The sequence below is a fragment of the Aulostomus chinensis genome, chromosome 9, assembly GCF_037954235.1.
Source record: "Aulostomus chinensis isolate RoL2024-O1b breed Wild chromosome 9, RoL_Achi_v1.0, whole genome shotgun sequence".
Classification (NCBI taxonomy): Eukaryota; Metazoa; Chordata; class Actinopteri; order Syngnathiformes; family Aulostomidae; genus Aulostomus; species Aulostomus chinensis.
Window position 1 is genome coordinate 27182445 of NC_141328.1, and position 24825 is coordinate 27207269.

The 24825-nt window shown below is 43.5% G+C and overlaps 1 protein-coding gene across 3 annotated transcripts in view; it reads left to right on the forward strand.

Moving 5' to 3' along the window:
• wnk3 (WNK lysine deficient protein kinase 3) overlaps positions 1–24825 on the forward strand; it is a 41837-nt gene that overhangs the window by 14700 nt on the left and 2312 nt on the right. The window contains exons 3-25 of one of the 3 annotated variants that reach the window (XM_086214727.1): positions 7016–7188; positions 7738–7958; positions 8519–8676; positions 8873–8961; positions 9086–9305; positions 9548–9866; positions 9989–10107; positions 10206–10388; positions 10921–14316; positions 14619–14662; positions 15755–15890; positions 15995–16111; positions 16195–16296; positions 16383–16431; positions 16521–16673; positions 16768–18893; positions 19114–19360; positions 21082–21167; positions 21525–21862; positions 21983–22218; positions 22308–22403; positions 22493–22653; positions 23008–24108. In XM_086214727.1, the coding sequence (XP_086070853.1) occupies positions 7016–7188; positions 7738–7958; positions 8519–8676; positions 8873–8961; positions 9086–9305; positions 9548–9866; positions 9989–10107; positions 10206–10388; positions 10921–14316; positions 14619–14662; positions 15755–15890; positions 15995–16111; positions 16195–16296; positions 16383–16431; positions 16521–16673; positions 16768–18893; positions 19114–19360; positions 21082–21167; positions 21525–21862; positions 21983–22218; positions 22308–22403; positions 22493–22653; positions 23008–23574 (9336 nt within the window). In that variant the 3' untranslated portion in view covers positions 23575–24108. Of the gene's footprint in view, positions 1–7015; positions 7189–7737; positions 7959–8518; positions 8677–8872; positions 8962–9085; positions 9306–9547; positions 9867–9988; positions 10108–10205; positions 10389–10920; positions 14317–14618; positions 14663–15754; positions 15891–15994; positions 16112–16194; positions 16297–16382; positions 16432–16520; positions 16674–16767; positions 18894–19113; positions 19361–21081; positions 21168–21524; positions 21863–21982; positions 22219–22307; positions 22404–22492; positions 22654–23007; positions 24109–24825 lie in introns of those variants that run through there. The other 2 variants (XM_086214729.1, XM_086214728.1) reach the window with 2 other exon arrangements.

The following is a 24825-nucleotide window of genomic DNA, read 5'->3' on the forward strand; positions in this document are numbered from 1 at the left end:
TTTGTTGAATATTTTTTCTATTTGGTGCATTCAATTTATCCCTGTTCTTCACACCCTTGTTATCGTGAAAGTCATTTCCGGTGAAGCAGTGGTCCAAATGATGAAACAACAGGCTCAGAAGATAATCATTGCATTATCATAATACCATTACTGCAATGCTTCCAGGTTCAAGACAGCCTGTATATTAGTAGCCTGAAACTGTTTGATGCTATCTCTAATATTCTCTGAGACTGCAGCATGGGAGCACCTAGCTCCTCTTCTCCTGTCCACAAAGAGGGGGAAGCCAGGGGATTAGCTGTCCAAAAGCAGCTTGAAAGAGTGGGTAATTAAAGTTCACGGTGCGGACACCATCTCTCTTCTTTCCTCTCCCTTTCCCAGGGAATTCTACACCCAAAAGGGCAGAGCTATATATCTGCCTTGTTATTGCATCAGTCTTCCATTTTGCTCTCTGACCCTGACGTAGAAATGTTTGTATGTCTCTGTCTGAACTCGTTCTCTCTGTCCATCTGTGTGAACATACGCTACTATATGTGATGGTCTATCACCCACCCTCCCTCCCACCTTCTCTCCCTCTCTCACCCTCCATCTCTCCCCCCATCACTTTTTGTCTGTGTGAGTGAGCATGCAGGGTGATCCATGGAGTTAATTACAGTGGGTGCCTGTCAGGCTGGAACAAAAACCCTGCACAGACAGCATAACTCGGGCAGCAGAAACCAGACTGGTTCAACCCAGTCATCCCAGACTGGTCCAGCTCAGCTCAGCCCCGCCACACTCACAGGACTAGCAACACTGGAGCTGCTGTCAGGACGGCAGGGTGACAAATACCAACCAAAATATTTGGTGTTTAACATGTCTGCAGATAAGATGTTTCATAGAAGGTCTCATCTTTGAGTAGCCCATTAAGCAGATATAAATCCCAAAACTTACCAGTAAAAACCACATATAAATAAAATAAAAACTAAAATATCAAAAATCAGATCTATACTGTAGAAATGAATTTTTTAATTGGAACTCTTTTTATCTATTGTACTGCTCTCTCATGCTTCCATACATGACTTACTGTGTGGAAGTATGTAGGAACACGTACAAAACAAACATCAAGCGAACATGGCGCTTTTTTGGCATTGTTGATCTATTTTTATATTTAATATTTTGATCCATTGTTAATGTAGTCAGATAAGTCACATATCTATATAAGTGAAGAGGATGATATAGAGTAGATATGTAATTAGAGTATGATATCTCTTATACTAATATTACAATATATGATGTGTGGTATTTAACATATAGTAATAATGTATGATATATAATATTATAATCCACACTTTATTCTATAAATTATGAAACTTCTCCTTTAATATTTTTGTTCAGTTGAATTGCCTCGTGTTTTCTCTTTGTTTTAATCTTGGTTTGCAACTGTTTTTGTTTTGACCATTTAACTTCTCAAAGGTCGGCACAAAAACTTTCATGGCCAATGTTTTATTGCTCTACCTAAAAAATATCTTTTTTGTTATCATGGGCCAAAATAGCTTATTACTTATTACACCCAGTAAAACATAAACTTGAACTCCTTTTTTCACCTTTACACTCAAGGCCCTCTTTTTAAATTTCTCCTCATGATTAGAGTTTATTCCTTCACCAAGCCAATAAGACATAATAATCTTTAGATCCAGTTCTGGTTCCACATCTTTGACAATTCAAACCAGTTGTTGCTCGACCTAAGTTCTGTCGTTCTACCAAATTTCAACAAAATCTATCTTGAGCGTTATCCTGCTAACAGAGAGACAGACAAACCAACGCCCCTGATCACATGACCTCCCAGTGGAATTGAGAACTGAACCACACCAAAGTTTGAGAAACCATCTCCTGTCTCTTAGCTCAATGTGGATTAATAAAAGCCTTGTCCTTATTATTCAGTCAGAGACATTGGTGAACTATCCCAGTATTATAGGGGGCACCATTGGGTAAAACCAGTTAGCAAGATTCAGGAAATGTGTTTTCCTCTTGGCTCATTTTTATCAAGGAACAGGTTTGAGATGATCTTGGTTGTCATTTCTGTTAGGACAGGTTGTGTAATGAAATAGTATTGATGTGATGGATGACTAAAAATACAGACTAGAGATGGACTGACTAGACCCGGCCAATCGATAGAATCGATCCAACCAACTAGTCCAGACACATGTTCATCTGACAGCTGACAAGTGTCCCTCGGGGGATATCTTCCCAAATTCAATATTCATTACCTAACCATCAACAGGGATTAAATTGCTATAAAACACGAGACAACGTGAGAGGCCATTAATGGTATGGCTGAATCAGAATTCAGTAGAAGCCATTATGATCAAAATATAAAGACATATAATTGTTGTTCGTAATTCAGTCACTAAAACAAAGTATTAATCATATTTCAAAGCAAACCTGATGTCTGTTAAAACCTGTGAGCAACGTCTACGATACCAGAAGCACACATTTGAAGTTTAGCTCGCAGCTTGTGTGTGAGGCATAGGGATATGCTGACCTGTTAGCTAGGGGTCACATAAAAAGAAATTACTAGTGCGGGGTATCCCTGGTGGGGAATATAAAAGTTAGTAGTGAACTTGGCCTACTGGCCTGGCGTTTTAATCCGGCGTGTGGGCCAGCCCTTTTCCAGCAATATATCTTGTTACTGTGAGCTGTAGTAGCTTACAGTAATCTAATCCCAACCACCCGCCACCTTGGATTTCCAAACGCTTCATGCTTACTCTCACAGAGCAGGAACCTCCATCCCCCCCATAACTGTGCAAATGCCCACCTAAAGATAGAATACAGCTCCTATTTTTGTTGATAGTGCCCTAATCCAGCCGCGTTGCTGAGGGTCAAACATGAAAGAAGCCATGGAGACTTGTTCACCTTAGTCTGCTGATATATGATAGTGATTCAGTGTTTGCCAAAATAGATGTTTAATGGCTCACATGGTCTGGCACTCATGACCTGACCTCGTGCCATCTACCAAATGTGTCTTGTAATACATATCCAGTCCATTTCCCCTGGCATTTTATGAGGCTACTTAACCTGCAGCTTGACCTTCTGCTCCACCAGATGTCTGATCCAAAAAAAATCTCATGGTACACATCCAGGTCTTAGGTCTTACTCTGTTTACTGAGTTATGGCTCAGCCTGTGATGCTGAGGTGACACTTAACAACATTTTATGACCGAATTCACCGTGTAGGTCTGAATGAAATTGCAGGAACACCACAAATTGAATGCAACCCATTAAAACCCGTTGAATACAAACACAGCCGAACCTCTACATTTACTAAGACTGTGTGTGGGGCACTCTGGCAGTGTAAGGTTATCTTGAAAAGTGAAAGGTTATCCCAGTAGTTCTGTAAAATAATCAGTGGTCAAAGGTAATGACAAAATAAATCACGTACTTCAATCTTTTTTCAAAAAAAAATGGTATCACACACACTAAAGCTTCAAAAACTGAATCTCCAGAAAAATCTTATCATGTTATCTGGTGTTCATATTTATTTCAAATCAGAAAAAAAAGATGTGTAGTGAAAAAAAAAAAGTGGAACCTTGAAACTGAAAAACACTTTTTCTGGCCATTATTCAGTGTATCTCAGTAGCACCTTTAAGGAATAATGATAAGTTCCACTCAGACACGAATGACACTTCAAACATTTCATTACATTCGTACAAAGTTTGCACCACATAGAGTGGATGATACGTATCTGCATAAACATGGATGTAGACTGCAACTGCACTACACTCTCTGTATATGCGCCTACATTTTTTTAAATTAAAACTTATTTCTGAATAAGTCTAATTGAGTTATCGGAGGAAGCAAGACTGGGGCTATCACAAAGGGTTGTGTCGTGAGCTCTGGAGCTCTTTTCTCCCCTTCACTCTTTGTTATCTTTTCTCTGCTGCTCACCAGTTCCATTATCTGATGGTCGGGAGACTGTTCAGCCCCTTCTTTATCCTGTTAATGTTGACGTTTGTCAAAGTTGTGTTTAAGTTACGGTTGAAGCAAAGTGGCCAAATTGTACTTCAGTGTACAATTACTGTCTTCATTTTTTTTTTAGTTGTATTCTTCTATTTGCTATCACTGTCAGTATGAGTGAGGCCTCCAAACAGCAGCAGTTGTGTTTAGGGAGGATTTGCAGCATTGGCCATGGAAAAAGGACTGAGGCTTCAAGAGCACACGCTGCCTTTTATTACCTCCATCAAGGACGTTATGTTTCAGTGGCGTTTGTCTGTTAGCAGGGTTACACAAAAACTACCTGGTTGTAGCACGGAGCAAGGAAAAACAGTTAATGTGGAGCAGGTGATTGATTGGTGATGAAAGGCCTTCATTACACCATCTGCAGACAGTAATAATTGTTGTCAGTATGGTTTAAGCTTGATCACTACTGTTTTTAGTCTGTCGCTAACTTCCTTTGGCAGCCATTTTGAATGATTGATTTTTGATCTGCGATCTTGAATATCTTTCATATTCCCTGATGGATTTGCTTAATATTTTATTCAGTTGTTCAACAACATAGGGCGCTTCCTCTTAGACCTGTATGATCTAGCAGAGAGTGCAGTGTTGCCTCTGTAACTGCTGCATCCTACGCTGCTCGCTACCTCAGGATGTGAACAACAGTGCCTTCCCCCCCCCCTGTAACCACTGCTGTTGTCCCTGCCACCTCCCTGCCAGTCTCCATACTATATCTTTAAAACTTTAGGTTTTCAGTTTGGCTTGATTGCTATAATTGCCGGTCCTTGTTGCGACCTTAAATTTTGGATCTTTAAACAGTCTTGAATATTTCTTACATGCCTTGAGGGAATTTGTGTGCTATTTATATTGTTTTACCTGTGAGTGGGGAGAGGTGGTTGAATAATGGTGTGAGGATCAGCGTGCTATTTTCAGTAGACACCCCCCTGCGCATCTGACAGTGGGAAGTTAAACTCTTGTTATTGTTCAAACACACTATCTAATTATGTATGGGTTTGAGTAATGAGGTGGAGTTCCGCCACTTATATTCATCTCACTGATATGACCAGTCTTCCCGAGTACGAGGCCATTACTGCTGATCGAAATCATTATAACTCAAACACAGATATGACAATCAAAGTGTGATATGTTATAAAATGGCACTCTCTGATCGCATGTAAAAAAAAAAAAAAAAAGAACAAAAAAAAAACAAGGTCATTTTTGTGCATTTGTGTATAGTGGCAGTGCTTGAGTGGGTAACTGCAGACGGGGGAGTAAATATGTGTGAGGCTGTCTAGACAGACTTTTACTTAGTGAACTCCAAGTGAACTTTGCTGACCCAAAGGCTGTCTGATGTGGCACTCGGAGGGAGACACAATGCTGAGGAGGCAGCAGACAGGGACATGCAGGCAAGAGCTCTGCCTCTGTCAGTGAGTCAGGTTCATACTCTTATTGACGAGTGAGACAGAGGACAGGGGCACCCAAATAGAGCAAATTCTCCCTGACAAATAACGAGCAATATTATATCAAAAAGAAACATACTTTTATCCAAAAATAACAGGCTGAGCATGTCCAGACACACCTGTACATAGTCAGGTACACAAGCATAAACATTTCCTGTCATGAGAACAGACCTTGGCTGTGCTGTGTATTCTTAGCCATAATAGTGCAGCGTACTTTCTGTTGATGCTTCGCTGTCGAGAGGGGAGGGGTGGCAAGCTTGTCTTGACCAGGACTTCCAGAAAAGGACACTGAACCAGTGTAGACAGATGACCAAAGATGTGTGAAAATATGAGAGACAGACAGACAGAGGAAGAGATGCAGGATGCTACCTAGAAATAAACAAAACATACAATATATTTAGATACAGGTGGACAGACAGACAATGGCATGGCATGAAACGCTGTTTATCTGTACTTACATGTCAGCAATCTACTTACTCCCTTTCAGGGGCTTTGTTTAAAGCAAAAAGATCCACATCAATGGAATCGATCTGTTGAAAGCCAGTGTTATGATGACTTCTGTTCTATTTTTAGTGAGGTCTGTTGGTGACACGACAGTGGCTGTCATCTGGCCACCTAATAGAAATTAAGTTTTTTTTTCTGGTCTTATACTTTGTCTTTTTCAAAGTGGTTACAATTGTAGCATTTTTAAAACAACCACATACAGAAATCTAAATCACAAGTGCCTTTTTTTTAATTGAAACTTTTGAGCTGTTGAATAATGCCCTTAAATCACAGGGCACAAGGTCAACAAAGGTCAAACCACGGACCTAAAATGCTTTGTTGTTTGTACACATGGAAATAGCAGACAACATTTGTTTGTGACAAGTCTAAAAATACTCTGTCTGGAGCATGTGAGGATTCCTCCTCTGTAACATGGTTCATTTGTCAGCACTGTATTCGATGTTTTAATATCACATCACCAGGACACCATACACATTTTTTTATGCTAATAGCTTTTGTCTTGACATTCAGGGAAGTAAAAGATATGTGCTTTTTTTTTTTTTTTTTTTCAAATTCAGAGCAAGTATTTGATGAGTGCACTACAGATTTAAGAAAACTGAGGAGACAAAAAATATAGATGCACAAGAAATAGACATCACTAAAAGACTGTTTTTTGTGCAAGGATCAGAACACTCAGTGCTGGACATCTTAGATATTGTAAACAAACGATGCATCAGAGATTCACAGAGTGATTCGTCGGCTGTCTCTGCGGCTGTGGGGATGCTGCTTGTGCAAGTGCATTTTGATTTCTGCCACATCCAGTCTGGCCGCCATACTGGGGATGTGTGGCAGATGCAGCAGAAATGTGTTTTATAAAGCTAAGACTTGGGTGTTGTCTCAGCAGCGTTGCATCCCTGTATGGCTACTACCATCTAGTGGCAGTAGATATTATTGCAGAGTCATGGCTGTGCAGAGTCGGGTAGCCTCAGGTTTTTTTTTTTTTTTTAGTGGCAGCGTTCTTGCATGGCTTATGGAGGTGAATAAAGCATTCGCATTCATTCATGCCATAAATGAATGTATCCATGCTCTATGTACCTGTCATCTCAGGACCGCAAGCTGACCAAGGCTGAGCAGCAGCGCTTCAAGGAGGAGGCAGAGATGCTGAAAGGGCTCCAGCACCCCAACATTGTCCGCTTCTATGATTCCTGGGAGTCTGTGCTCCGCAGCAAGAAGTGCATCGTACTGGTCACTGAACTCATGACGTCAGGAACACTCAAAACGTCAGTGCAGCTTATTAATGTCGATGAATTAGCTATTACTAAAAGAACTAACGATATAATATTTTGATAGGAGGCCTGCACTGCCAAAATCTGTATGGTAATGAAGCATGTAATAAATAGAGAAAATTGATATACAGCTCATATTGAATTGATGATGAAAGGTAAATAAGTGATGTCATCTGTAACAGTGTTAATGCTTCAGTGCAGACCAGAAAGTGTAAATGTGCCTTCAGATATTCTCCTGTGAGTCTGTTGTATAAATATCTGAAAGTGCTGCTCGAGAGAAGCGCATGTGCAGATGTTCTTAGAATATCAGTAGTGTTGCATTAAATAAGAAGAAGAACATTTCATTAATGGGAAATATTTTTATTCAAAAAGGTTGATCCCACTTTTATGTTGAAGAAACGTAATCCATCTAAGATCCATCAAGATGCATGTAACATTATCAGGATGCATTGAAAAGCAAAGGGATGTACAATGTTGTATGTACTGTACTAATATCTATTTTCTTAGTCTGGGTGTAAAGTCCTGTCCTCGCTCTGTCTGCAGTTACCTGAAGCGTTTTAAGGTCATGAAACCCAAGGTACTGAGGAGCTGGTGTAGGCAAATCCTGAAGGGTCTTCACTTCCTTCACACCAGGACCCCCCCAATAGTCCACAGAGACCTCAAGTGTGACAACATCTTCATAACAGGCCCCACAGGATCAGTCAAGATTGGTGATCTGGGACTGGCAACTCTGATGAGGACGTCCTTCGCCAAGAGTGTCATAGGTCAGCTACACAGGTCGTTCGACTACATTTGAGAACAATGTCGAGTGTGTGTTTGCTGAATAAGCAAACTGAGTTACAGTGGATAGATTCACTTTCCCCTGTATTCAGCAATCTTGTGATTTTTATTGAGGACCTCAAATGTTTGAGAGTATGGATTAGTATTGACGGTTGCTCTAAAAATGTATGCTGGTTGCACTTACTGTAAACAGAGGCCACTGATGATACATTGTCTCTGTGAGCTGACTTAAACAATGCGCTGAGTTCCAGTTACAGAAATAAAGTTCAACTCATGAAGCAAGTACACTGCACTAAGATGGTTTTAAATTTGATGTATTTCAGTTACTTTTTGGCATCAGTGATCTTTGGACAGTGTTTCTTTCAAGGATTTATGTTTTTGCTCACTGTAAAGATTTTAAAGCCTTTTTGGGTCTATTGGCAACGTTTGGCTGCATAAATAAAACTGAATTGGCTTATGTAAAGATTAATACAGCAATAGAGATGAAAATGTATGTCGCTGCACTGCTTGTTATTCACTTGGAACTGTCATCTTCTCTTACCAGGAACGCCAGAGTTCATGGCTCCAGAGATGTATGAGGAGCACTATGATGAGTCAGTGGATGTCTACGCCTTTGGCATGTGCATGCTGGAGATGGCTACTTCAGAATATCCCTACTCTGAGTGCCAGAATGCTGCTCAGATTTATCGCAAAGTCACAAGTGTAAGTCTCTTCATGCCTGCCATACAAACTAAGTATATTTGCTGAAATTAAATATCTATTAGAGTGTTGAAATGTGTAGATCCTGGATGAATATTGCCTTCAATATGTAGATCCTGGATGAATATTGACTTCAATGATTTTGTGTAACATCAAAATTAATTTCCAAGTATAAACAAAGCCATTTTCTTCTCTGCAGGGTATAAAACCAGCCAGCTTCGATAAGGTGAATGACCCAGAGATCAAAGAGATCATCGAAGGCTGTATTCGTCAGAACAAGAGCCAAAGGTGAGCAGGTTTTCACTGATTTTACTAAAATGACATATTCATGCAAGATGGTTCAATAATTCTACCGTAACCATCTGGATGCCTATCTCACCATCCCCTCCTTTTATTGTCTTTCCTTTGACAGACTCTCCATTCGAGACCTCCTGAACCATGCGTTCTTTGGGGAGGACACAGGGGTCCGAGTGGAACTGGCAGAGGAAGACACAGGGAACCAGGACTGTCTGGCTCTCCGGATCTGGGTTGAAGACCCCAAAAAGCTGAAGGGGAAACACAAGGATAATGAGGCTATCGAGTTTAGCTATGACTTGGAGAATGATAGTGCTGAAGAAGTGGCTCTCGAGATGGTGAGACACAGAAACAATTTGTTCTCGACTCTTGTTAAAGGGTTCATGAGTGTCAGGTATAGAAAAGGGCAGGACAGGGAAACGGTTTTGATTTAACGCTCAAAGAAAGATTAGCCGAAGAAAATTCAACAGCTCATTTATCAGCCATTTCAAGGAATTTGACCCAGATTCCCTCCATCTACCTCCAGACATTAATTAATTGTCTCAATCTTTCTTGCTCTGGCTGTCTTCTTGCATCACAGGTAAAGTCTGGCTTCTTCCATGAGAGTGATGCCAAGGTCGTGGGGAAATCTATTCGGGACAGAGTAAATCTAATTAAAAAGTCACGGGAGCGACGACAGCAGCAGCTGCTCCAACAACAGCAGGGCTTTGAAGAAAGACGTGACTCCACTGTCATGTCTTACACCTTTCCCCATCCATCCTGTCCATCCTCACTTGGGCCAGGAGCAGTGGCACAGACAGGGGGAGGTGGAGGAGGCCAAGAGTCTGAGGAGCTCCCTGAAGTGGACCAGCACGTCAGGCAGCAGCATATTCTCAGTGGGACAACCCTCAGTCTGCCAGGTATAGCGTTCATCCTCATCATGTTTCATATACTGGGAGTTTACTGAAAGGCTGCAGTGGGAATTTCATCAGTACAGTGTAATTTACATCCTCTCTCGTGATTTTAACTGCCTTTCATTCAGAAGGGGAGAGCATTGGGTCTGCCAGCTGTGAATCATACGCTAGTGGACAGAGCCAAGCCTACTCTCAGCAAGGGGAATCATACACTCAACCTCAGACTACTCTCCCTCCTACTGCATCTGTATGTAGCAATGTTATTTTCACCTCATCCATTAACTCTACTGAACTAATTACCCTTTGAAATCAATATAAAATCACATCTGTGCTTTTGTACCACAGCATCCTCAAATGCTGCCCATTGCTGAGAGTGGAAGCGTTCCTAATGTGCCTATTGGTCAAAGTATTAGCATGTCCAGCATGTCCATAGGCCAAAGCGGAGGGGCACCTGTCGGTCAGACATTTCTTCAGCCCACGACAATGGTTCCACAGGTATCACCAAGTGTACCTCAACAATATTTTCAGGTGAAAAGGTTGATAACACTTGTATAAAAATCAAGGTTGTGAACACTTAACACTACTGTTAATGGAAATAAAGTTATGGTCCCACTAGTTTGTCACATTTTGGGTTCTTTCCTCTAAATTAACTGTTTACCCAATCACAAGTAATTCTCATAATGCTTTGAAACTGTCCATCTGACTGCTGTTTGCTGCGCAGGGTTTCCCCAGGGACATTTACTGGGGCTGTAGACCTAATAGTCAAAAGGCCTCTCTCATTTAAAAAGTTGCCTGGCTATATACAATAAAAAGTGCCTCTTTTCTACTATCTGAAAACTATTTCCTACCTCATGAAATTGTATTTATTTTTACTAATTACAGCATGGGCCGTCTGTTTTGTTTAAAGCTGTCCACCCCAGACTATAAATCACCGTGGGAAACCCTGCTGTAAAAACATTAAATTTGTTGAATGTGTTACCAAAGCGCCTACCTAATTTTTACTACTTTCTTTTCCCTCTTCTTTCAACACCAATCATCATTCTGTCATGTCTCTGAGCAGTCACAAACATTCCCATCAGACACATTTCAAACTACCACTCCCCATGGGTCAATGGCCCCCTCCCAGTCATACGTACCCCCTGTTTCTCCACAAGCGCCCATTAATGTTCTCACTACATCCATGTCGGTCAGTGATCCTGCCGGACTAGCGGGGACTATTGTGTCCCTCGCTCAGCAGACCCAGCCCCCTGCCACTCCCATGCAGCTCACTGACATCATTCCCCAGGCAGCACCCCAGCAAACACAACCTGCCATCATCCCACAGCAGACTATTGTTCAACAACAACAGATAGGGATGGATTCCCAGACCTCCACCCTTCAGCAGCAGCAGCAGCAGCAGCAGCAGCAGCAGCAAATGGATGCCCAGGTCACTCTGATGGAACAAGTCAGTGCGACGCAGCCGTCAATGGAACAGCATCAACAGAGCCTGTCAGCCACTGCTGTCCAACAACATCATAATGACCCTCAGCAGCAGAACTATGTACAGCAGCCTGTCCAGCCAACTCCTCTGCAACAAGGGTTAGCTACACAAACAGGTATGGAGCAGCGAGCTTTGTCATTACAACAATCCGGAGAACAGCCTCAGACTTATAATCAGCAGCCAACAAGAGATATTCGTGATCAGACCATAATACAACCACAGCAACTGCAACAACAGCTTCACCAACAACACGCTTTATTAAAACAACAGCACCAACAACAAGCTTTACTGCTGGAGCAACATCAGTCATATATCCAGCAAAAGCTTGATCAGGAGCAACAGAAAGCAGTGCAACAACAACAGGTCCAACTGCAGCAGCAGCAACTGGACCAGCAGCAAGCATTTGCACACAAACAATTGTTGGATCAGCAACAGCAACATGCTCTTATTCAACAGCAACAAGAGCAGCAGCAACAAGCTCTTGTGCAACAAAGGCAACCACAACAAGCTGTTTTACAGCACCAGTTAGAACAACAACAACAACAGCCTCCCTTTCAGCAACAACAGCACAAACAGTTATATCAACAAATGGAGCAAACCCCAGCTGGATTACAAAAAGAACCACTGACGCAACAGCAAATTGGACAACAGCAGCAACAACTCGTAATGCTTCAGCAACCACAGCAAACTCAACAGCGAAAGGAGCATCAGTTACAGCAGCAAGCCTATCTTCAACAAGTGGAACAACAACAGCAACAAGCACTGTTTCAGCAGCATTTGCAGCAACAGGTGATTTTACAACAGCAGCAGTTACAACAGAAAGCTCAACTCCAAGAGCAGCAACAAGCCCAACTCAAGCAGCAGTTTGAGCAGCAGCAAGCCCTACTGAAACAGCAATTAGAGCAACAGCGACAACAAGAAGCTCTGTTACAACAACAAGCAGAGAGATTACAGCAACAGGCTCTTCTACAGCAACAGCTTCAAGAACAGCGACAGCAACAAGCAGCCATTATTCAACTTCAACAAACTGAGAAACAAGAAGCTGTCCCTATTCAACAAAGTAGCAGTGAGCAGCAAGTTATGCAGAAACAAGCTGATCTGCAACATACGTGCATCCCTCAGTTAAGTGCTGCCCAGATGATGCCTCACAATCCTCTGACAGGGCAGCAAGGGATGGAGCTCCAACAACAAGCAGCACTGATCCTGCAGCAGCAAGCATATGTTGCTCAGCCTCAGCACCACACACCTGCAATGGAACCTCTTGTGCCAGTTGGAGCTCCAGGCAGCACTGAAGTGCTTCAGCATCAGACTCATATGTTCTCCCAGGCCCAGATTCCCATGGTCATGCAGGCTGCACAGATCCCTGTTCAGACATCTGGTGTCATCCCAGCTCCAGTCCTTACCCAGCAAGGACAAAGTGAAGCGCCCATCCAAAACCCAGGCCAGATTCCGGTCCAGTTTGTAGAACAGTCCACAGCTCAAGTAGCTCAGGCTATGATTGAGGCACAAATAACTCCTCCAGCAGAAATGATCCAAGGAAAGACTCAAGCTATCCAAACGCAGAAAATTCCTTTACAGAGTAGTTATCCTGGTGTAGCTACTCCTGCACCGAGCCAGGTGACTGCTCAGCCATTAATCCAGGCTCAACCTCCACAGCCAACAATTAGTCAGTTCCAACCAGCACACAGCCAAGCCCCAACTGTTGACATTCAGATGATTGGCCAACAAATTCAACCTATTATCCAGGCTCCGGCTGCAACTGCACCAATTCAAAGTCAGGTCCAGCAAGAGACTCCTGCTCATCAAAATTCTCAGATGCCAGGAATACAGCAGCAACCTCCAAGCCAACCAGGTACCCAGGTGCAAGGCCTGGCTGCTTCGTTTGTCCCTCAGCCCACTCAACAATCAATGCCATCTTTGCAACAGAGTGCAACTCATATTACACATCAGCAGCAACAGCCAGTGCTGCAGTATCAGCCGGTGAATATGTCTCCTGTCCCAGCTGGATGTGCGGCAACCAAATCTGCAAGTCTTTCTTCTGTAATGGATCCTGCTAACCTTGTCCCAGCTCCTCAATCTGTGCAGCAGGCAGGACAAGCCAGTGTTCCAATCCAAACAGCGCTACATCAAGGTCCTCAGGCCCCGCAGCAGCCCTTAGGAAGCACTGCTGACCCCTCAGTAATTCAGCCCATCTCTCAGTCTACTATGCCTCAGTCAGCTGAGCAATACCAGTCACAGCTACAGAACCTTACTCAAGGGCAACAGCCACTAGCTCCACCACCCCCAAAGCAGCAAATGCCATTACTGTCCCAGTTACCAGTGCAGCCCATCCCTGGTCCCATCCAGCAACAAGTTCCTCTGAAGCAGGCCTTGATACCCCTTGATGAGACTCAACTGCCACCACAGTGCCAGCCTGTTTCACATCTAGTAAACCATCCTGCTGCACAGTTAGCCTCCAATGTGGCTGAACATCAGCCTGCAAACAGGATTGTGCCCCTCTGTGTTCATGTGGTGGCAGGCACAGCACCCTCTCCACAACACCAGGCCAAGCACATGCTTCCAGCCCATACACACACACAAACCAGCATTCAGGCCCAAACTCACTCTCAAACACAGACACATCCTCAAACACAAGCTCACTCTCACACGCAGACTAACACTGAGACACCCACTGCTGAGCAGCCTGTTCTGCCCCAAGCTGCATTTCCTGCACATCAAGTACCCCCAAGCCCCTCTCACTCCTCATGCCCCCCATCAGCACTACCATCCCTACCATCCCACCATCCTGCTGCTACCCCTGCACCAGAGCTGCCAACATCTTCACCAGCGGCCCAGGTTACTTTACCAGGGCAAGCCGACTTTTTACCTACCTCCCCTCCTCCTGTCACCACTCTAGAGTTGCTTGATTCTAATGCCCCCAAACTGCCCCAAGCCTCGCTGCAAGACTGTGACATTTCCCTGCTGGGTATTACTCAGGTACAAGAAGAATGCTAGTTGACTTGAATTGATTTAAATGTTTTTTTATTTGCTAAAATATTGGCAGAATGAATGAGAATTCAGCTATCCAATTATTTTAAAGCCTTTTTGATTAAAACTAACAAGTCTTAATTCTCTAAGATATAATACATTAATCACTACGTTTGTCATTAAACATAATATAATTCAAAATAACTTTGTAGCTTCACTTGTATTCGATATTACTGATGGGTTTTTTTGTGTGTGTTTTTTTTCTGTGTACCTGTGTGCTTCTTTGTGTCTGTATTCATGTTATTCTACAGGATTGTCCATACCTGTCAAATACAGAACGTCATTCTTCGGCCGGGTATGTCTGTCCTATGTCCTAGTTCCATAATTCAGTAATATTAGGGCCATGTCTTGCAATATGGCCATCTGTCAATGTCCTGACAGGGGATTTCAGAAGCATTCATTTAAAAGCATCGTATCAAGTCAAAACTACCACAGAAGCTGTTTTGAGTACTCTTACACATGTTTATGTGTCTTTCTGTGGTCAGTATTTGTCACAGCAATCGCATCACAACCTTAAAGATGCAGTCATGAAACTTTACGGGTGTGTAGTTGAGATAAGCTTGAAGGTCGAGTTTAAAAGTGGGAGTAGTCCCAGCTATGACACTGGAGGTAGGGAAGCAGGAAGTAGGCAAGAGGCTATTGGGCCTTCCTTCAAATGCCAGTTGCACACATTTGTTTAAGTCCAAAATTGTACACACGTAGATCTAATGAAGACCAGGTTTGTAAGACAGATGTTGTCCCAGCCATGAGTAGATGACACTTACTGTATCAATCTCCCATCCCATCATCCATGAACGTGAACCTCTGGGGTCAGCAGCAAAGAGCAGGCAGGTTTCTGGTTCATCCAGCATATATCTGGGTAGAGACTTCCTTAGCCTTTGCCTCCGAATAGTTTCCTGTTTTCATTAGGAACATGAGATTCAATAATAATAGAGAAAGAGTTGAGAGATAACGATGACATTATTTCACAATTTGGATTTCACTGCAGATTTCCCTAAAAGCGAATTGTCATTACGCAGGTGGAAAGATTATATTTCAGCCAATGCACTCCGCCTCATTTTTTCTACAGATTAAAGTTTTTATCTGTAAGGAAGTAAAACCCACTCTAATGGATTAGTCAATGCTGCTTTGGCAACAAATAAAAAAATTAATGTTTCTGGTCTGAAAATATTGTAATGTTGTAATAATGTAGCAGTTAGTACTGGCATCACAGCTGGTGTGATCGCTTCACATGATGCACTGTCGGTTTTTGTTTGTTCGTTTGTTTTTGTTTTTTTGTTTTCTTGTGTTTAGTGGGGGGATTTTATCTGTAGTCTCTTCGTCATGGAACTTTGTTTTTTAATTTCAAGAACAATGTGTTACAACTGTAATATTTTACCATCAACAGGTCCGGCCCAACTAATGGGGCAGAAACTCTTCAGGTTTTGGCAAATGGGAAATTAGAAAAATTAAAAAGTCAGAGGAGAGCTTCTTGCCAGAGACCTGAAAAGATTTCACATCAGTTTCAACTGAGTATGCTACAAGTAAGAACACTGTAAAAAAAAAGAAAAAAAAGAACAATTTTACGAACTTCTTATTGATTTACCCGCGACAAATATGTTACAATGATTTATATGGTCCTTCCTAGGTTTCCGGCAGTGGGGACAATATGGTGGAATGCCAGTTGGAGACCCATAGCAACAAGATGGTGACATTTAAATTTGACATTGAAGGGGATGCACCCGAGGACATAGCAGATTACATGGTACACTGCTCATGTTTCACCATAGTCTGCATGACACAGAAGAAAAGTCATTCCTTGCTGACATGTTTGGATTTTGTTTTTAGGTGGAAGAAGTATTTGTCCTTGATGTGGAGAAGGAGATGTTTGTGGAGGAGCTGAGAGCCATTGTTAAGAAAGCTCACGAACTTCTCCAAACACATTCACTGGTATGTTAATTTCAGTACGTTCATGTATCACCGCCTCTACTCTTTTTGTGTTGTGCGTGAACTTGAATCTTTTGTTTCTCAATTAGACCGGATCTACTGACCAGCTGTATGTGAGCACTCCCACTAGCTCTACAAGTGAGTTTATGAGTTTATCTTTGCCCTTTAGGAATGCTTCCTAGAGAACCTGTTTGTTTTAATGACCAATTATCTTTGTGGTTTCTCAGTGGACTCAGTGCCCCATTCCTCCCCAGTGGGACGCTGGCGCTTCTTTATCAACCAGACCATTCGTCACAGAGACTCTCTCTCTAATCAGGGAGCCGCCACGCCACCACCCACCACAGAGACACGGGTACCCCAGTCCCCTAAAGCAGAGAAAGGTGAGTTCTCGATTAACAGATGAATTATGTTGCTTTTTAACATGAGCTAGGAGCGTCACAGAAACTAACTGTTTATTCATTTCTGTGGCTCTAGAGAATGAAGGATACCAGGGCCTGGAATCCTTCACTGGAGTGTCCTCGCCATCCTGCCCTACACTGTCTGCCACCTCCCCTCCAGTTTCCACCGTTTCAGCCCCTGCCTCCATCGCTCTCTTGTCCACCACTGCCCCTGCCACTCTCCCCACTGCATCTGAAAGCATCTCTGCACCAGCATCCACTCTTGAAGCTTCAGTCCCTGTAACTGCCTCAGATGGTCGGGACCTGCCAGTCCTCACCTCAACTTCTGTGGGCCAGATTGCCAGTGCTCCCTCATCCATTGCAATACCTGCTTCTACCAACATGCCCAGTTTGCCTGTTGCTCCTTCTGTTTTGTCTCCACCACCCACCAACATTCTGCCTGATGTTATCAGTTCTCCTGGAAGCAGTGGTTGCTCCACTGTAGATCAAAGTGTAGTGAATACTGTGATAACCGCTCCAAAGCCATGTGTGTCTGCAGTGGAGCCGTCTTCATCCTCTTTCCGTTCCCCTCCCCCTGCCACTGCAGTGACTTCATCTGCAGTAGGCCAACTGGACATTGAGCAGCAGACATTCACACTCAGCCAAGCAGCCAAACAGGCTTCTCAACAACCACAACCACAACCACAACCACAACCACAACCACAACCACAACCACAGCTACAGCTACAGCTACAGCTACAGCCTGGAGGACAGCAGCAGGCTTTCACAGTCCAACAACAACTTCAGGTGGTACAGCTGGAACCACAGCCACAACAGAAAGTGCAGGCGACACCACAACAACAGCAGCCATCACAACATCAAATGTATCAAGAACAAATTCAGCTGCAGCAAGATCAAGCACTGCAGCATTTACAACAGCAGCAGCTGATGCAGACACAAATGTCAATGCCGCAAGATTTGTTGCAACAGTCTGTGCCCCTGCAGCAATTTGTGCCTCCAGTGCCTGTACAGCAGACCCAACCCCTTGTTCAACAGCAAACATCACAGTTTACCCCACAGCTGCTGCAACAGCCTCAGTTACACCAGCTACAACAGCAAGTTATGGCACCGCAAGCTGCTGTCATGCCTCAACAACAGGGGCAGCTTGATCAGCAGCAACAGCATCAAATAAACTTACAACAGACAATCCACTTACAGCAGCAGCAAGTGATACAGCAGCAGCAGCAGCAGCAGCAGATGTTTATGGGTGCTGTGGCTTTCAAACCGGATCAAAGCCAGATGTTGCCCCTGTCAATTAGTCAACAGTTTCTTCAACAACAGGCTCAGCTAAATGTTAGCCCTGCACTGCAACAGCAGATTCCACAACAATCCCAAATTCCCGCTGAACTTGCACAACAAACTATTCAGCCACAAATACAGCCACAACATGTCGAGCAGCAACAGGAAATGGCTAAAATGGACACACCCCAGAAACAACAGCCACTTCCACTGCAGAAACAGTCTTCTCTGCAGCAGTCAGAGTCAGAGGTGTCCACAGGAGAGACAAGTGTCACAGAGGACACGGGTAGCTGCTCTATCCCATGTCACCCCTCCTCTGACTCTTCTCTGCCACCTCTCCATTTTGCCTCTACTGAAACCTCCTTACCACCTCTCTGCCTCACGATGACACCTTCCCCCGCTCAGCCTTCCTCTGTGGCTGAGTCAGACAGTGAAGGTCCCCCTAAAATAGACTTTGTTGACAACCGCATAAAGACACTGGATGAAAAACTGAGGAACTTGTTGTATCAGGAGTACAGCAGTGGTGCAGCACCTGCTGGGGGAGCTTCCTCTGCTCCAACATCAGCATCAGCTGCTTCCACATCAGCAGGTGGAGACGAGTCCTCTGAGCCACAGTCTCTCCAGCCTATGACTTTTCCCCCACCTGCCTCCTGCTCAGATACTTCCCCACACTCCTCATGTTCCACTAGTTCCTCCACCACCTCCCGTTCTTCCTCCACCTCTTCTGACCCAGAGAGGGATGGAGGAGCAGACGAAGCTTCCTCTGAAAAGCCCATCTCAGCAGAGCTGGGCCTGGTGGAGCAGCAGCCTGGCCCATCTCTCCCCTCCACTTCCTCCAATCTACCTGCCTGTGTCTTGCTTCCCAATCAGGATAACTCTGCAGGGCCCCAACGCCCTCCCGTACCAGGAGAACCAACTATTCTTGTGAGTGCCAACCACAGAATGGAGTTAAATTTCTGTTAATATTGTCTTTTTTTATTTTTAACAGTTTTTGGTTCTACTTGAAATACTCAAGCAGATTTCCACAGCTGTATAAATATGACTTTATGCTGATCTTTTTTAGTTGTCTCTGATTTTTGATTGTCTTCTTGTCTGACACAAATCAACCCCATACAGCCATTCTTAATTGTGTAAACTGTTCTAGGCTGTACCCTCACACTCTGACACCAGTACCACTGGAGAAGCATCGTGGCCCTCCAGCCAGCACCCGATCCCCCTTCGGCACGGACAGCAGCAGCACAATGCAGGAGGTGGATATTTTGGCCTAAACCTGACATGTCCTAGTATCAGAAATCCTGTTAGCAAGAAATCCTGGACTCGCAAATTCAAAAACTGGGCATGCAAACTGCGCCACTCCGCCAGCTTGTTCAAGAAGCCCAGAGTCCAGCAAGGTAGCGTCCTCTTAGGGAGCGAGCGAGAGAGAGAATGAGAGTGAGAGAGAGCGAGTGGAATGTTGAGCATGGACGTAAATCTAATATCTTGTACTAGTTTTAACATAGAATGATAACTTTTCTAACTGACAGGATTATAATGTGTTAAAACATGTAATGTTAACGGCTAAATAATCCTGTTTTTGTACGTCGTTAGGTGGCTGCAGTATAGTCTCCATGTAATCAGTGTTGACATCCTTACATCATTACATATATTATTGCTTTTTTGCTGAATTCCTTTGTACTAAATTTCATTTTCTTGGCAATCTTTCCTTTTGCATGGGTAACTCACCCAAGTGGCGAGAATAGAGGAGGGTGGGAGATTGGCACAGTGTAGGAAGAGGTTGGCATCAGAAATCTGATGCCCATCCCAGTGCAGATGAGCTCTGGATTAAAGCCCAGCTGTGCCTGTGCCCGGGACATATCCCTTCATATGACACGCCCCCTCCCTGCCCCAAGTCCGCAGGCACTGCCAGCAGCAACCATCTCACCTCACCTCCACCTGCTGGCTCAGTGTAGACAGCGCCATGCAACTCACATCATAACGCAGATAAGATAGATACTAAGTTGCTAAACTGATATTATGTATAATTTATATTCTGTTCAGTTCATATAGTGCAGCACTGCTCAGTGTTGGAGATGCCATGCTAGTGCATTCATGAATATCAACTGGATTGCATTATATGTTTGACTAGATGGTGATTTAAAAAAAATCACTGTTTCTGCATATTGTGCATATTAACCAGGCTTTACAAGCTACTGTCAGGTTCTGTTGTACATGGGTAGGCTTTTTTCATATGGCTAAGCTTTATCACATAGTTTAAATATTCTTGCAATCATGCATGTATTTTTTTTTTATACATGTAGCAGTGGTTCAGATCCTTTGCTTCAACTGCAAATGCATGAGCATGTACATTCTCCTCCACACTCACACACACCTAGTGTATCATTATCTGTAAGTATCACCTACATCAGGCTGCATATTTTCATGTCGGTGTTAAATTAAACTGAATATACGTGTTTACACTCAGATAATTTGGTTTCCCAGATATCAAACGCATCGAACAATATCATTGTGAATCTGACTCCAGATGTAAACTGTGATATTGGCCTGTGTTGTTTGGTATATGAGTGGGACAGTGGTGAGTCAGTGAGAATGAGAGAGTGGACGTGTGTATGTGTGGATATATGTGTGTGTGGGTGGGTGGGCGGGGCTTCACTGTTGTGAATATTCAACTGCCATTTCACAAAATGTTTTTTATTAATGACATAATCATTTTGCTTTTAATGAACCACCCCCACCACCCCTCCCCACATACTTATTAGGTTTATTTTAAGCATGTACTCTACTGACAAAAAACCATTTAATTCACTTTATTATTTACAATTAAGAAAATTAACTCATCTCAACATATGTTTTCACATTTCATAGACCTGCATGCAAACCATGTAAGTTACAAATTAAATCTTGTGTGACATTGATGGGTGAATTTTAACTTTGAATTCTTGTTTTTGCCCCACGTTTGTCTGCATCTATATGTCTCTCTGTCATGTACATTTTTCTGTCTGTTGCTTTTGTGTTTGTCTTCCATCATGTATGTATTCTTTATATTTGTGTCTCTATGTGCTTGTCCCTGGGTCTTTGTCTTCCCTTTTTGTTTTCATCCCTGTCTCTTTATCAGATGGACGTTCCAGCAGTCAAGCACTCAAAGAGGAGAAGGACGTGACCCCCATTCATCCACCTCAGTCACGCAAAGGACGATTTCATGTACGATCTTATCTTTCTCTCAGTCGTCTGAAGCAGCCATTCCAACTGGAAATCTTATTTTCTGTGGACCACCCAGCCTTTGCTGTTGCTGTTTGACACCGAGTGTTAAATATTTGTATATAAAATTTCACAAAACACAGTCTAGTATCAGCATGATATAGAGCCTGTACTTGGGAATATTTTTTGGTAATTTCAAACTTAACAAAAATGAATATTCAAAGTTTTGTATATGTTTTAGATTAGTTTTTGTGGTAGCTTAAAGTACTGTCTGCCTGCCCACATTTCGCTGATCCAAAACTTCATTTTAGTTTTGGGAAGAAACAAGCCACTGACAGCTCCCACATTCCCTGTCCACAGGTGACTCCAGTGCCTCAGTCCTCTCCCCCAAAGGATGCGGCATCAGGCCATGGTAGCACTCACCGGAAAGTTGGACGCTTCTCTGTAAGTAGAGCTGAGACCAAGAAAGAGGACAGGCAGACTGACAGCTCACCAGTGTCTCCTGATCTGGTTCGGGAGAGGAGGAGATCTCGAGCAAAGGAAGGAGAGAAAGAAGAAAGCAAGAGAACTCCAGCAATGGCTCATCTGCCTCGAGGTCACGGGCACAGCCACTCACCACTGGGCAGCAGCGATGACGATGATGAGAGTGAACTAGAGGATGAAGACCTGAGAAAAGAGTTGCACAAGCTCAGAGAGAAGTATGTCAGAAGGGTTTAAATAAATCATTTGTTCACAGGATGTGAAGAGATGACATTCGTAGTCATTTTAATGTCATGATTTGCTGGCCCTCACTGTGTCTTAAATCTCCTCCTCTATAGGCACATCAAAGAAGTGGTATCGCTTCAGGCCCAGCAGAACCGAGAACTCCAGGAACTGTACAGGCAGCTCCGTTCCCTTAAAGACCAAAGGCAGAGTCTGCCTGCTTCCCTGTCTCGTACCCCTCCTCTTCCCACAGCGCTCCCTGTCCTCTCCCCTCGCAGGCCCAGGCCCGCTAAAATCAAGCTCCGGCCCCGGCCTCACTCTCACATGGATAATAACGGAGTGACACACTCTGGTAAGGCTTTAGTTAATCTCTTATTTCTCTCTCACCTTCTTTTTGCTCCTATGCTTCCTCTGTAACAGTTTCTTATATTTCTTGTCTAGAAATCCAGCAGTCAAGCAGTTTCTCTGGTGGTGAACAGAGCAGAGTGCCCTTACCCTGCAGCCCGGAGCAACAAACATCACTTCCCGCTAAAAGAGGTACAATTTATCATAACAGTCATAAATCTAAACAAAATGGGATTCGGTGGCTGAAACTGTGTAAGACAAACCCCTGTGTTCTCCCACAGATCAAAGTCCTGTCAGAAAAAGCACATTCACAGATGAACTGCACAAACTTGTTGATAATTGGACGAAGGAGACTGTCGGTCCCACTCCCAAACCTTCACTGAATCAAATCAAACAGATTCAGCAGGTGCAGGAGCTGGGAGGCTGGAGTCAGCCCACTGAGGTAGGGCTGCTTACCATCACGAACATCCTTTTTAATGACACAGTATAAAAGCACAAAATATTGTAATAGTGATAATGACTGTTGAATAAAACGAGCCAGTTGACCTGCAATCATGAGCACAGCTGTGTGCTCTCCTCTCATTGGTTCTTACTCTTTGAAGGTGAAATAGTGAGTGTTCATGTCATAAATGAAGAGTAGAGGGTAGAGGGTCAGTCTAATTATAATGATAATATAATAATGGAATATAATAATGATCATATAATAATGGAATATAATGGGTGTCGGCCATGACACCTGCTGCGTGATGTGTTCGCCTGTGTTCTTCCGTCAGTTATATCACTGTATTTCATACAGGTAGCTCCCCCAGGTTGGTTTGCACCACCACTGAACCCCCAGGCACCCCCAACTCCTGCCAGCTTGCCTGTGGCAGCCCCCTCCACTTATACAGGTGGGGGGAGCCTGTCCACCCTGCACTCTTCGGGACCACCGCTGCAATCGCACATGGCTCAAGTGCCACAGATGCAGACAAATTTACACCTGCATCAGTCTCTCCCTCTTCAGCAGATGAGCTATCAGCAGCCTCCCCTCTGCCAGCAGATCCAACCACCACGGGTGCAGACCCCCATACCCTCGCTACCACAGACACAACCCATCCCCCAGCTGCCCCTCTCACCAACTCAAAACCAACCACTGCTGCCTTCCCAAATGCCCACATCTCCAGTATCCACGGCTGTGCCTCTGCAGCCTGGCAGTGGTACCACCGCACCCATGGATTGTAGTGCTGCTACCGGGGGGACATTTTGCTCCTGTTCCTCCTCATCTTCCACGTGCTCCTCTTCCTGCTCTACTGCTGCTCTACCTTCCAGTGCCAAAATTCACCCAACACCCCCCACCTCTACTCTTCCTCTGGGACAGAAATGAAACCGAGATGAAGTGTGACGTCGATATGAAGGTGCAAGAAATGGAAATACAAGTTGGGAGCAGGAGGGAAAGCAGATCCATTTGTTTGTTAGTTCAGTGTATGCATGAACAGTTGTGACTGTGGTGATTATACAGGATGGATTCCAGTGCACTTCTGGCTGAGATGGAGAATGAATGTGAGAGATGATAAATTCTGGTATGTACAGACTGAGGGTCTCATGGAACACAGCAGCTGAGGTATATGAATAATGGTATGTTTGGTTGTTTTTATGTGTGTGTGAGTGAGTGTGTGTGTGCGTGTGTGTGTGTGTGTGTGTGTGTGCGTGCATTTATGAGTGTGGGTGGGTGTTAATGGGTTATCCTAGTACATATCCCTGATTGTCCTTTGACAAACATTAACGTTCATGTTTTTGTTTTCAAACCATCTCAGTTGGACCTGAACTCTCCCTGAGCAGAGACCAGAGGGATAAACTATTCAACAGTGTGTTGACATTTTTTTTTTGTTTTAATTTGTCAATGCTTACAGTGAAAGGACTATCAATTTTAAAAGTGCAATTAGTAATGATCATCTAAATTGATCAGCATGTATTGTATTGATTTGTTTGTAAATCATAAAATATTTTTGTAGAAGCACATTGATGAAAATCAGAAGCATCAATGATCTTTTCATGATCATTTAAAAATGACGGCTTACAGTACAAACCGTTTAAATGGGTGATTAAAAAAAAAGAAACCTAAAACAACAGCATGATACCCTGTAGAGTTATCAGCCACCACACAGACTGTATAGAAAGCTGGACGACATGACAGCTCCCCATGAGTGAAGCTAAAATATCTCAAGTGCCCCCTGGTGGCTGGCTGCAGGACAGGTCATGAATCTGACACTGCCAAACTAAAAATGTCAAGTACATATTTTCCTTGTCATGCTGATGAATGTACGAGGGAGTTTTCACGTAAGTTAAGTTTCAATTTGTTTTTTACTCATATAAAAACTAACAGTGTTAAAAAAAAAAAAATCCTGGTTTGGCTACAACATAGTAATAAAAAGCAACATAGCGTAGGGACATCAAAATGAATAACTCAGAACTATAAAATGAAAAACCACTAAGAAGGTACATTTACTAAATTACCTGTTCATAAAGGGCTTTTATGATTTGCTTGCTGAAAAGAGGGCTTGAATACTGTCGTCATGGGTTTATATCCCATGTTCTCAGCAGTGTGGGATGATTGCCTCTCTACTTCTATAATAAT